General features: G+C 46.3%; 1 protein-coding gene across 1 annotated transcript in view; it reads left to right on the top strand.

Annotated features, from left to right (window-relative positions):
- NRPA2 (nuclear RNA polymerase A2) overlaps positions 1 to 13,971 on the top strand; it is a 117,942-nt gene that overhangs the window by 41,711 nt on the left and 62,260 nt on the right. The window contains exons 14-16 of the mRNA XM_087395438.1: positions 7,661 to 7,776; positions 12,482 to 12,609; positions 12,707 to 12,786. Of these exons, the coding sequence (XP_087251564.1) occupies positions 7,661 to 7,776; positions 12,482 to 12,609; positions 12,707 to 12,786 (324 nt within the window). The remainder of the gene's footprint in view (positions 1 to 7,660; positions 7,777 to 12,481; positions 12,610 to 12,706; positions 12,787 to 13,971) is intronic.

The raw sequence follows: 13,971 nt of genomic DNA, 5'->3' as shown, positions 1-13,971 counted from the left end.
CCGCACTGCTGCCAGCCCCCCCCTCCCCCGCACGCTGCTGCCCGTGCAAACCCCCCCCCCCGCGCTGCTGCATGCCCCGCCCCCCCCGCCCCCCCCAAGCGCTGTTTCCTTGCTCCCCCCTGTCTCCTCCACTCCTCTCCTCTACCCTCCCCTCCTCTCCCCTGTCGGTGTTCCTCCCCCTCTCCTTCCCTCCCTTGCTGCCCTCCCTTTCTCCTTTTTGACGACTCCTCTCCTTGCTCAACCCTCTCTCTTCATCAGGTGTACCCCTATTTTCTTTTGGGGGTCTCCTGGGCTTCAAGCAAGTGGATGGAGTTTTTGTGTGTTTGAGTCGGCCTTTTCCACCTTGATTGACGAATGGGTACCCATTCAAAAGACGAGCTGCAGCAGTTGCAAAACGATTTGGAGCATGAGTGTTCCTCGACCCTCTACGCACGCATCTATGGCTCCCACCCCTGCAAATCACAGGCTAGAGATTGGATGCTTGCGGCGCTTCCTCAGGACCTCGCTCCCCACCTTAAGGACTCCCCACCTTAAGGACGTTCATTTGTTGGGACGAGGCTGCTTTCAGGTGTGCCTAGATTCCCCGGACGTCACCAGAGACTTGCTATAGATTGGGTTTCTCTTTCTAGGCTACAAGAGGATTTTTTTGTTTCCCTTTCAACTGGGCTTTGACCCAGTTGAAGAGGACAAGCACGGAGTTTCCGTCTTCATGAGGTTCCTTCGTCTACCTTCAGTTTATCACCCGCTTCTTTCAATTATTGGCAAGAGGTTTGGTGTGGTAGCAGAGATTCCACCTCTTCCTAGCGAGCCTTCGTCGGCTGTTGAGGCGGTCAAGATGGATGGGGTACCCAAGGTTAGGGTCTTTGTCGAGGACCCTAACATTTCATATGACCACATCATGCTATAGCGACCCGATGGATCATTCTTTCGCCAGAGATTTGAGGTTGGAGGTGGTGAAGACCAATGCAGGATTTGCAAATCCTGTGGGCACTTCGCTAGAGATTGCCTAAAGAAGAAGAAGAGGTGAAAAAAGCAGCCAGCTCGTACTAGGTTAGGGTCTTTGTCGAGGACCCTAACATTTCAGATGACCACATCATGCTATAGCGACCCGATGGATCATTCTTTCGCCAGAGATTTGAGGTTGGAGGTCGTCAGGATCAATGCAGGATTTGCAAATCCTGTGGGCACTTCGCCAAAGATTGCCTAAAGAAGAAGAAGAGGTGAAAAAAGCAGCCAGCTCGTACTAGGTTACCATAGAGATCAGGATTAGGACCTATCGCTCCACAGGCACCGCCTCAGACACGCCCCCCCCCCTTCCTGCACTACCTCTGGCCCCCGGTGGGTTCCGGTTGCGGTTAGGCCCTCTATTTCAGATCATACTTTCGCTGCTTTGGAGACTACCCCTCAAAAGCCTCGGGAGACTACTGCCGTGGAGCCTATTGTTCAAGAGCCTTCTTCTGCTCCACCACAGGATCAGGCTATGCATCCTTCAGCAGCCCAGGTTGTTGGCACCTCGTCCGCAACACTTCTTGATCAGGATGTAGCATAGGTGCCTCCTTCTCCCCTTTTCCGCTCTTGAGGACCTTTCTGACCTCCCAGATGATGATTTTGTACCCTCCACTTTCGGAGAGCCAGTTATTGGCATCCCCCTTGAGAGATCCTTTTCTCTCTCACCAGTGGAATTTCCTCCCCTTGGACCTCGTGTGTATGGCAGGAGGTTAGCTCCGGTAGAGGGTTCTTTTTCCGCCACCAGGTCGGGTAAGGTATTCCAACCCGCTTCCTCCCGCCGATGAGGATAGCCAGTTGGAATATACAGGGGTTGGGTGGCATCCCTCATCGCCGTCGTAGATAGCTGATACGGAATCACCTTCATCCAGGTGTGAAGTGGTTCCTTAGACATTCTTTTTCTACAGGAATACAAACTGGATGCCAGAGATTGTTCCAAGTCAGGTGAGCTGCTTTCAGGCCGGACGTTTTGGCTTCCTGCCTTGGGAACCAGAGGGGGTACTTGCATATCAGTTTCAGACTCTATCCTCCCTTTGGTCATTGGACACAGTACCATCACTTCCTCCAGGGCCTAGTGGATTTTGCTTATGGTTGACGGACGTAAGGTTGGTTTTCTCAACCTCTATGCTCCGAACACCAGAGGGGACCGTGTTCTTTTTTGGAGAGAGTTGCTCTCTTGGGCTGACATTGCAGATTCTTGGATTATTGGAGGTGACTTCAACATGGTTGAGGCACCATCCGATAAGAAAGGGGGAAGAGAAAGTGGTATTCACTCCCTTGAGAGAGCAGCTTGGGATGCCTTCTTGTTTAGATTCAGTGGTAGAGATGTTTGGTCAGATGATGCATTTCATATTCAGTCTCAGTCACTCTTGTTTCCGTCGTCGAACCGTAGGGTGTAGATGCCTATCCATGCTCGGATTGATAGATTCTATGTGTATGATTGGGCTCTTGATAAAGGGGGGACAGTTTGCATTGCACCTGGTGTTTCCACCTCCGACCATTTTTCGGTAGTTTTGTCCATATCAGAGCCCCATCTGAGAGGACGATCTTCCAGTATTAGGATCCCCGATGCCTTATACACAGATGATACTATCACAGAGGTAGTCTTGGAGATCTGGGTTTCTCACATGCAGGGGGGGTGGCCGCACCTTCACATGTGGCCACAGCACTTATCAGTATCAGCGACTTTATCATTTTGTCGCTAGTACTAGGCAAGGTGATGTACTCAGGCGAGAGATTGGTATCCGCCGACAGTTGACAGCTCTGCAGAGGGAGGAGCAGAAACGATTCTCAGATGCTTGGATCCAGGAGCGCCTTGCTGCAGCAAGGGCTAAGGGCTCACTTGTAGACATTGCTAGATCAGAGAGGAGAGTATGCCTTCCATGCACGGGTCTTTTTGGATACAGATGGGAGGGAGTCAATAAACACTTTTTCTCTAGAGAGAGTGTCAGGTAGCTTATTGACTCTGACGGGGTTTTGCAGTCTCATCCAGATATTTTCATGCACTTAGTGACATATTTTTATGCCTTCCTTCTTTCTACAAACCCTGATACATAGGCCAGAGATGTTACTAGAGATGCGGTTTGGCAGCGTTTACCTGTGTTGGTCACACCAGAGATGATATGCTCACTTGATGCACGATTTACCAACACAGAATTCAAGACTGCTCTCTCCGCCCTTCATAAGGGCAAGTGCCCTAGTTCAGAAGGTCTTACTCCAAATTTTTTTATAGCCTTTTGGGATGTGATAGGTGATCATATTACTTCAGCCCTGCAGGGTATTTGGGACTCGGGTGAGATGCTTGACTCACTTATCGAGGGACTTATACACCTTATCCCGAAAGGTGGCAACATGAATTTTATATCCCATTGGAGACCCATCACTCTGTTGGGCACTCTATACAAAATTCTTGCCAAGGCGATCAGCATCAGATTGCAGCCCCTTCTTCCAGACCTCATCCATGATACTCATACAGGCTTTGTGCATGGCAGGAGCATATTTGATAACATCTTTTCCTTCTGGAAAGCCTCAGAGTGGGCTATGCAGAGAGCAGGCAGAGGCTAGCAATTCTACTCTTGGACTTTGAGAAAGCCTATGACAGAGTAGATTGGGGTTTTCTTGAGGGCACTCTTCTACGATTCGGATTTTCAGATGCATGGATTAGAGGGGTGGCCTCCCTTTACATATCAGCCCACAGCCAGGTTTTGATTGGAGGGGTAAGGGGTGACAGGTTTCAGATTTCCAGATCAGTCCGTCAGGGATGCCCTTTAGCCCCCTTTCTTTTTCTTTTTGTGGTTGAAGCTATGAGTATTTTTCTTAGATCTCAGGCTGGTTTATATGGGCTGAGGTTGCCCTTGAGACAGGAGTAGGAGCTTCTGGATTGTGAGTTGGCTGATGACATTGCCATTTTTATTGAGGCCTCCTCGCAGTCGTTGGATGCTTTCCGGACAGACTTGGATATCTTTTGCTCAGCTGCAAGAGCACACATTAAGTGGCATAAATCCTTTGGCTTTTGGATCAGCGATGAGGACACTCTAGGTTGGGGAGTTGACTTTGGCTTCTCTTGGATTCAGAGGGGTGTTCTTGTCAGGTATTTGGGATGCCAGGTAGGGTTGGGCATCTCTCCAGCACAACAGTTTACACCAGTTCTAGAGAGTATAAGGAAAAAGCTTCTCTTCTGGAGCTCAGCCAAACTTGACATTGCATCTAGAGTTGTGGTAGTGAACCAGGTTCTCTTGGCCACCGCTTGGTTTGTGTGTTCCTGTTGGTGCCGGTCTAGAGAGTGCATCACTCAGCTCATTAGACCTATCAGAAATTTTTTATGGAGTGGACTCGATGGCATGGCAGATGTTGTAGCAAGGGTGGCCTGGGAGACCATTATTCTCCCTACATGTGAAGGGGGCCTTAATATCATTGACCTGGACCGGCAATGCAGGGCATTGCTTTGTAAGGTGGTGGTGAGGGGTTTCATGCCTGGGCAGGAACCTTGGAAGGACTTCTTTTTTGGACGCATTCAGGCTTGCACACCTACCTTGGGAGATGATTGGGTGGACAGCCCTCGCTGGATTGTTACTTCCGCCCCTCTCAGATCTCCGGCATCTCCTCTCATGGTTGCCATCCTGAAAGCTTGGGGCAGCTTCAGGAATACACTTCGCAAGGTTCCGCCCTTTACCCTCGAAGAGATTGATAGACAGCCGGTCATTTGGAATGACAGTATTCTTGATGAGCATGGCAGACCATTGGGCACTTCACATTACATGCAGTGGTCTAGATGGGAGAGAGGCCCTGCCTTCATAGTAGGCACTTGGAAAGCTTTTATCAGGCTACCTGAGGATCAGAGACTATAGTCCGTGAGTCACCTCAGAGGGGTAGCATGCAGAATTCCGCAGGTAGATGCAGCCATCTCGGTGGACTGGAGAGTTGATATGCCCATTTTACTTCTGCCACTTGGATGGGAGCTTTCTCGAGGACAGCAGTTCCTCTTCAGGTGATCGCTCTTTGAGGTGTTGGGAGGATGCACTTGTCTTTGACGTTGGGGATGGGGGCCTACTTTCTAGATCCATGGATGATATTCTTCTAGAGGTTGCCTTTCAGCTTGTTAGGATTGCTTTTGTGGATCATGGAGCGGGCTTGCAGTGGTATTTAGACCCCGACCCTCTACTCTTGGCCCTAGGATCTTGGAGATTGTGGTTATATGGAGGTGCACCTATCAGGTGCTTACAGTGGGACCCAAGAGAGTGGGAGTGGATAGATCATGGACACCGAGAGAGGGGGATTCCCTTCTTTCGTTTCACGGTTGGTAATGCCAGGAGATTTCAGTTGAGCAGTAGGGGTTGGATTCCCTCTAGAGCTCCCCATTGGGATAGCTTCTTCATTACCGCAGATTTGCGTATGAACTTTTGGAGGAGGCTCTGGAAATCCCTCAGACATAGAAAGATCACTCTTTTCTTTTGGCTTTCTATTCATGGAGGGATTACAGTGAATCTGTGGAGTTCACGATTTGGGGCTGACCCTACTTGTCTTCGTTGTCATTCTGCAGAGGAGTCAGTGCAACATTGCCTTTGGGACCGCAGTCAGGCGAGGACTGTTTGGAAAGGGGTTGGTCGGATACTCAACATTTTTCATACCTCCCTTTTCTTCATGACTTGGGGCTCGGTTGCCTGGTTATCCCTTACTAGGCCACATATGTTTTATGAGGGTGAGCCTTCTTCTTAGGCACTCTCGGTCCGCAAGCAGGTGATAGAGACTTACTCTTTTCAGGATGTACCATTTACACCCTTAGAGCTTTTGATGCTTCAGTGGACACTTCTTGGGAGATTCTGGCTAGCATTTCCTCTTGGCACATCTAAAGAGCCAGATGTACAGAGGCCCTGGATGGCACCCATATACACCCTTCATAGGTGTTCACGGGTATTTGGACTGACACGGTTCATACTTTGATAGCCATCTGGGCTAGCATGCAGGGCCCTTCACGGGCAGCCTCTTCTAGGAGGACTATATTCCTACGAGTTTGGAGGGATTCTCCCTTTTTCTTAGAGGGTTCTACAGGATTGAGATGGCACTTTCAGCCCAATCCTTTCTTTTTGGCTTTTGAGCTTTTCATGCATTGCATGGTGTATCCCGTATGGAGCTTGCTCTAACAGTTTTCTTTAATACTTAATAGAAGTCTCTTTTTGTTAAAAAAAAAAAAAAAGCCGTATCCCTCCTGAAAAAGGCAGTGGTAGCGCCCTCGGATCTCATAGTAGATTGGGCAGACACATAGAAAGTGCTCCTTTGTCTCGACCGCCCCCGTCATGTACAACCTGCAAGTCTGCTGCTCTCTGGGTATGCATGCAGCTCTCCCTGTCTCGATCCTTAGTTGATGGGATGAGACGCGCATCTGTCCGATGGCAATCTTCAGTGCGTGTGAGACTCCTCTGTCCTCGAGATACTGAGGTTTGATGATGAGACCGTCTTCCGATACTCTCAGAAAGTGGTCATAGTAGAGTTGGGTCTTGGTGGGGAACTCCTGGTCCCCCCCCCCCCCCCAAGTGCGAGATGTGTGGAGCTGGAGGAGATCTAACTGTATGATGCGGTTAATCTCATCTCGTGGGAATCGACTCGGGCGGTGCATCCATGCTATATTGAAACGGGGAAAGCCGATCCATTTGAATCCCGTGACTAGCGAACCATGTGGTGATGCGTGCAAACCATGCTGTACCTCCCCCACTCTCAGATAGTCATATGGAGGACTCTAGTGCCAGTCTTGGAAGTCTCTCACGAGGTAGGTCCCAAACTCTGTGGAGGAAAGTCACTATCTAAAAGATGGCATCAACTTGGAGAAGGGTCATGGCAAACTCTGCCTGTACTAACCGAGGGCTTACTCCGAATCATCTTGGAGCCCATAATCACGTGCAGCCGCTCGAATCTCTTCCACTCTGCTGCTGAGAGAGAGAGAGAGAGAGAGAGAGAGAGTTTTTATTCCTGATTTTGGAAGATTTTGTTTCTTGATTTGCTTGTTTATTTTTGCTTAGTCACCTTCTTCCTTTCTTCTTTATTTCTTGATTTCTTTCTCTTTTATTTATTTGACGTATTTTACTAAGCACTAGGTTTGTCCAAGGGACTCCGCAGTTCTTTAGAAACCCAATATAGCTGCTCATGCTTAGGCGCTGATGACGACATAAGTGTTGCTTTGATTGCTAAGTATGTCTTTTGTTTTTCAAAAAGTTTTTGTTTCCTCTTTTTTCTTCTCTTTCGCTTTCTCTTTTTATTTTCTGTGTATATTTTTCGACTTTAGAACAACAAAGAATCTAAATTTGTATGATTGGATATATTCTAGTCTTACAAATGTATACATATCCAAAAGTAAGGAGTGATGTAGTTATCTTGACTATATCCTCTTGAATGCCCAGGCAAGAGTATTGGCTTTCTTTTTTGTTTTGTCTAATTTCCAAGGGCTCTTCTGCTTTCTTTTTACATGTCTTTTTTGATATCTGTTGTTGTCTTTTCTTTTTGTTTATCCTTTCTCTCGTAATTGGGATATGAGTTTTAAAGGTGTTTCTAGTCTTACTGACAATGTTTTACAAAAATCATTTCTTTTCTTTCCATCGTTTTTTGAATTATGGGATCTATTATCTTGTTGGTGAGATGCTAATTTTGTTGTGGCTTCTTGCAGTCAAGAAAGTGCAGAAGGTGGTGGACAGAGTACCTTCCACGGATATTGGGAAAAAGTTTGAATATTTTTTAAACACTGGCAACTTGTCCACACAGGCTGGAATTGACCTTATGCAGGTTCATATCCTTTGACATGCATGATTTTTAGAGTCTTCTTGGGGTAACCTGGACACTTGTTTTGTGGTTTGAAGAAGAAATGTGTGATAGTGAAAGTCTTCTACCCACATGGACATGTTGTATAGGCTGGAGATTGTTCGGCATTAGAAGTTTGAAGACGACTTGGAGAATTTTTGTTATAGTCAATATTATCGTTGTAGTTTTGTGTTTTAAAAAAAATGTGAAAGATAGTTTTGTGTTGAAGCTTTGATCCTCTGATGATATAGATTGATAATGGTTTGGCGAAAAAACACGTGGAAGATTGGGTGCTACATTATCTGTAATATGAGAATAGCAATGGTTTTCCTTTAGTAAGGGTGTTGGGACATCGATTAGAGAGTCTATTGCTCTTGTGCCACAAAAATAGCTTTTTGCATCAAGATGTATTGATGCAAGCAATCATTCGTCATTGAATCTCTGTTGATAACATAGAGGTGGCAACGCAGCATGCTTCTAGTTCGTATTAGTACGTTCGTCTGCTTGGTCACTGGAGGAGTCAGTGGATGTCTGGACCACCACTACCAATCTGTGCCTTTGTTCACTAAGACCATGGGGTCTAGCTAGGTATTTGCATGGATGGTGCTGATTATGGTAGGGCAATGAGGATTTCTTGCCTCGACCAAAGTTCATGAAATCATGTCTCTTGAATTCCCATAGGGTATGGTGTTCTCTGCTCTTGTCCTCCTGTAAGTTGTCAAAATCTCCGCCCCTGTCCTCCTGTCAGCCATTCTGCTTCGCCCCTATTCCTATGGCCTGTCTGCTCCGTTGAGAATTCTCCTACTTTTGCTCCACGCTGCCTCTGTAGGCTTCAGTGGCTTTGTGGCTGATGCAAAATTGAGGGAGTAGGGAGGGCTTTATATAGCCCTTGCACCAGGCCTGCAGACCGACCAGCAGGGGTAGCGACCCCCTGCCTATTTCCTTTGATTGTACACTGACCAGCAGGTCAGCTCTTGGCCTGCCTCTTCTGCCCTATAAAAGGGCCTCTAGGGCCCTTTGGGCTGCTGCTTTGCTTTGCATATGCAGCCTCCTTTCCTGCTCTAGAGGTGGCTTCCATACTGACCTCCACAGAGCCCTAGATCCATCCCAATCTCCCTATGATCCAATGCCCCTTTGTCCCCACAAATCGGGGACTCACTGGTGGGTGCAATTATCTCTAACACCCCCTCTCAATGACACAACTGTGGGCCGATCCCCATGTGTCGAATGAGGTGCTTCATTTTCTCCCGTGGGAGAGCCTTCATGAAAGGTTGTTGGTGGTCGGACAATACATCAGCTCCAAGGCGTTGTCGATGATGAGCTCCATATGAAGTGGTAATGGACTTCGATGTGCTTCGTCTGTGCATTTTTTCACGATGGCTATGCAACTTTGGTTATTACGTATGACCACCGTCGCCTCCTCTTGAATCACATCCATATCCTCAAGCATCCACCTGAGTCACAATGTCTCGCATGCTGCAGTGCACCCAGCTTGGTACTATGCCTGTGTAGAAGAAAGGCCAACTGAGGGTTGTTTCTTGCTCAGCCAATTGTCCCCTGGTGCAAGCACAAATTAGTACCCTTAAGTCGAACGCTTGGTGTCGTTGTCACCTACCCAATCTGAGTCATAGAATCCACCTAACTCAATCCCTGTGGTAATTGTAATCCCATATGTGCAAGTACCCTTCAGATACCTCAGCTGGTGTTGGTTAGATAAAGTAGACGGCCCACTAACCGTTGATACCTGATGGCATCTAGTAGATCTGAAGCGTCATGAATGCTCAACTTCTACCCGACCTCCATTGGTGTCACAGCATCCTTGCAGTCCTCCATCTCGAACTGCTTCAGTATCTCCCAACAGTATTTATTCTGCGAGATGAAGATGCTGTCCCCAAGTCTGTCATCTTGAACCCTTCATGAGCATCTTCTTGACCTGAGAGATCTTCTTGGTATGGTCACCGGTAAGGATTAGATCGTTCACGTATAGGATCAACCGATGGGCTTCGGAGAGAGGTTTACATCCGATGGGCTTCGATTCAACCCGATCTTTGAGAAGAATATATCGATGCGTTGGTACTACAGTCTAGGGCCTGTTTCAGCCGTACAATGCCTTCTTTACTCTACATACCCTTGAAGCGGACCTTGGAACCTGAAAACGGGGTGGTTGATCCACATATACCTCCTCCTCCAAGGTTCCATTCAAAAATGCTGACTTCTCGTCCATCTAGAATATGGACCATCCGTGATGGCAGCCAAAGGTATCACTGTCTAAGTAGTGACCATCCGGGCTGTGGGGGCAAAGGCCTTGTCGAAGTGAAGTCCCTCAACCAATCTCGCTTTATATTTGTCCAAACTCCCATTTGACTTGAACTTTAGCTTCTACACCCACTTGGTACATAATATGCTTCAGAGGGCATCATATCTGCAACAGTCTTGGTCTTGGTCGTGTTGAGGATATGAGCTGTAGTATTGACTGCTTCACCCCAATAAGCTTTCGAGAGATCTCTTTCTCTGATCATGGTCAATCCCATCTCTGTAACCGTTCAGTGCTTACGCTCAACAACCCCATTCTGCTGAGCTGTGCGAGCACAAGTAAGCTGACGCTTGATCCCATGCTTCCTGCAGAAAGTGTTGAGCTCTGTGGAGGTGAACTCCTCTCCTCAATCAGTGTGGAATGCCTTGACATCCTTTCCTGTTTCCTTCTCTACCTTGGCCTTCTAGTCTTTGGATTTCTCAAATGCCCGAGACTTCTTGTCTAGGTAGTCTCTCCAAGTTATCCGACTAAAGTCATCCACAAATAGAAGAGCATACTTAGACCCTGCAAATGAGTTGGTTGACATTGGTTGGAAAATGTTGGAGTGGACCAGCTCCAATGGTCTCTTAGCCCTTGATGTAGCCTCTTGTGGGAATCGCTCCCGGTGTTGCTTGCCTTGCAAGCAAGCTTGGTAGACTTTCTTTGCGCTTTTCATAGGTGGAAGTCCCTCCACCATCGCTATAAGTGCTTTATCATCGTCTTTGTTGTACAACTTCTCTAGGGCTTCCTCTTGCAATAACAAGGGCCCAAACTCTTGGAATGTCAGAGGCTTGGCCCTTTGTTGTGTTGTCACAGTGGTGACAAATCTCTTGAAGCTGCGCAAACCTTGCCTGACCAGATGAAAACCAAATAACCAGAATTGCTTGCCAAAAGAAGCATTGGGGAAATGAGCCTGAAGCCATTGTTGTAACAAAAGCCAGAAATCATGAGACTCCGGGAAGTGCCAGAACAGATGTGGTAGACTCTCGCAAGTATAGACATCGTCTAGAAGTGGCATGATATTTCACTGACACTCACAAATAGATTGCATGATTAGGCAGAGACCAGCATCTTGCTCTATGTGGCTCTGCCTTTGTATGTGAAGGTTATGTGTTGGCATGAACTATGAGTAGTGGGTCCCTTTCTTTGTTTTCATGTGTCTCCATGTAATTGATGATGCCTTTTCGCTAGGAGGTGTAGCAAAGTTGCCTATGTGTTAATGATTGGTTTCTTTTTTGTTTCGCCATGCATTTTAGATATGTGCACAAACTTCTCATGCTTAATTTTTCTTGCAGTGTCCAATAGGCTTGTTTCATAATATGTGCCCTCAATTTCAACACCGAGAGCCTTGCTTTGTCTCCGTTTCTCTTCCTCGAAGGTGTCTTGGATTAGTGTTTCCATTGTGGGTTTGTGTATTTTTACCTCGTCCACTGATGATGATGTCTCTTTGATGTGGGTTTCTAACCTGGCATTTAGGTTGGCTTGCATTTTTAAAGACTTCTTTATAGCCTTCCCTTGAATCTTTGTCAACTTATCAATATGTTTCCTAAGAGCTAGGGTTTCATTCTTCAAAGTGATAAATAGCATCAAAGTCGTAAAAAATGCCACCCCTAATAATTTATTGCTTGATCTCTTGTAGCTCAAGTTCAAAGTTTTTGACAATTGTGGCTTGCTCCTCTTTTACGTAACTCATTCGCTTTCTTAAGGGCATCCAGCCAAGGGTAGCTTGATAGTCTCCTTGAAGGAGTCAGAGATTGAAGCCCTTTTGTACCATCACGAAACAAGAAGAAGTAGACTTTGTGTCCGTGGTTTTTTGACAATAACTTCTATGGCTTCCGGAGTCTCAATCTAGAAGGCATGCCGTATGCTGAAAGGAGTCAACATGGGCCTTGAGCATTGCGTAGAGTCCGTTGCTTTTTTGTTGGAAAAGTCAGTTCTCAAAATGAGTTAAAAGCATTTGTTTGGCTAGCTTGCTTTTCCTTGTTTTAACAATGTTCTCTGTACAATGTATTCAGAAAAGATTGAAGGCCTGATCTGCTCATTTATTTTCTAAGTGTAGAGCAATTGGAAAGATAGATGAAAGTATTTATCATTTTGCCCAGAAAACACTGTATGGTGCCAGAACTTTTACTTGTTCATTGTTTCAGTGGCAGGCATCTGTGTTAAAAGTACTGAAAAGCCTTGTTTCTCTCGCTGTACTTTTCCTTTGTTAAAAGCTTCTTTGCTGCAAGTGTGGTAAAACGGTTTCCGGAAAAACTGTGCTATTCATTCTGTAGATAGCAAGTGTGGAGGATTGTGCCGAATATTGCATCTCTATAAATTTTTTTTGCTTCTTGATTCCTTTGAGTTCTAATCTTAAAGTTTGTTTGACCTTGGTGGTAATGGTTCTGGTGTCAGTCGTCTGGGTTCACGGTAGTTGCAGAAAGACTCAACTACTTAAGATACATATCACACTTTCGATCGGTTCATAGAGGAGCCTTTTTCCAAGCACTCCGGACTACTACTGTCAGGAAGCTCCTTCCAGAGTAAGATGGTTAATATTAAATCAGAATTCAAATTTCAGGGCTCAGTACTGAATGTTTTGTTGGATTTTATAGCCCATTTTGGTTAATATGGTTGCAGATCTTGGGGTTTCCTCTGTCCTGTTCATACACCTGACGGGACTCCCTGTGGTCTTCTCAACCACTTGACAGCTAATTGTCGTGAGTAAACCTTATTAATTCAATCTATAGAAAACTTCTGTTAGCATGTCAGTAATTCTATAACTCCCGGAAAGTCTCCCTGTCTAGAATAGTTTCTTACAAGAAGTTGGGATCATTTTAATTTATTACAAAAAAGCAACACAGATCAATTGTGGCACTAGTGCACCTAGGCGCACCAATTTCCAACCAGAATAACGTCTTTTGCTGGATAAATCAGACAAACTACCATGGGGTGATTTTTCCCTTGTGTGAGAAAATGTCTGGCATTCCATGAGGGCGGGCTATCCTGTTTTCACTCATTTGTGATCACACATTTGGCAGGTCTGCTTCATAGGGGGTATTATCCAAGCTTCCTGTTTCACATCTAAGGCAGTGGGCCCCTGTGTGTATGCTGCTAATCTTTCTACGTAATTATCGGGTGGCCATACATATAGGTACGGCCATGCCACTCATTCTCCTCAGCCTAACCACTTTAGCATAAAGTCTAGATTTGCATTCACCTGTGCGTGGTGGTTCGAGTGTGAATGATGACCAACACATTAGTTTTAGGACCTCCATTGTCCATCGAAACTGACAGAGAGTTCCAACACACTGGCATACAAACAAAATGATCCCAAATTCGAGAATGAAGGGTTTTTTAAACTTCCAAAGTGCAATGGACACCAAAAGAAAGCTATGGTTGCCTCTACAATCATTCTGGACTCTCAATGACGTCGTCAAAAGGAACATGGGAATCTTTAAAAAACGTCTTTTTGCTCCAAAACCACCTGTAGGCTTGCAAAAACCACTCAGAAAAAACAACTTCCAAAGGTTCCTTTTAGGTATCTACACACCGAGATGCAGGTAAAGTCATGCACAGAGCTTCCCACAGAGCTTCTCCTTCCTCCCATAGAGTTGTTGCAGCAGACTTTGGGCTCCAGGCACGCACACGGGCGCAACCCTCTGGTTGCTCAGGCATATGCAAATGATTCTTTTTTTGTGCCACGGAATACTAAAAGGGACCTTTCTTTGCTTATGTAGGCTCTCTCACTGTATGGGCTGGTTGCTGGCCTTCATGTCAATTTTCAGAAATGTCGCTTGTTACCTTTGCATTCTAAAGATTAGCATAGTCTGGTATGGCTGGGGAAAATTGTCCGGCCCCTTCTTCTAGCACACTCGTCCATTTGTCCTTTGAAGTTGTCTCAT

This window comes from Dipteris shenzhenensis, chromosome 24 (genome assembly GCF_047967505.1).
Source record: "Dipteris shenzhenensis isolate YYH24624 ecotype China chromosome 24, Dip_SZ_1.0, whole genome shotgun sequence".
NCBI lineage: Eukaryota > Viridiplantae > Streptophyta > Polypodiopsida > Gleicheniales > Dipteridaceae > Dipteris > Dipteris shenzhenensis.
Note: the sequence above shows the minus strand (reverse complement) of the source record. Positions and strands in the feature narration are given on the sequence as shown.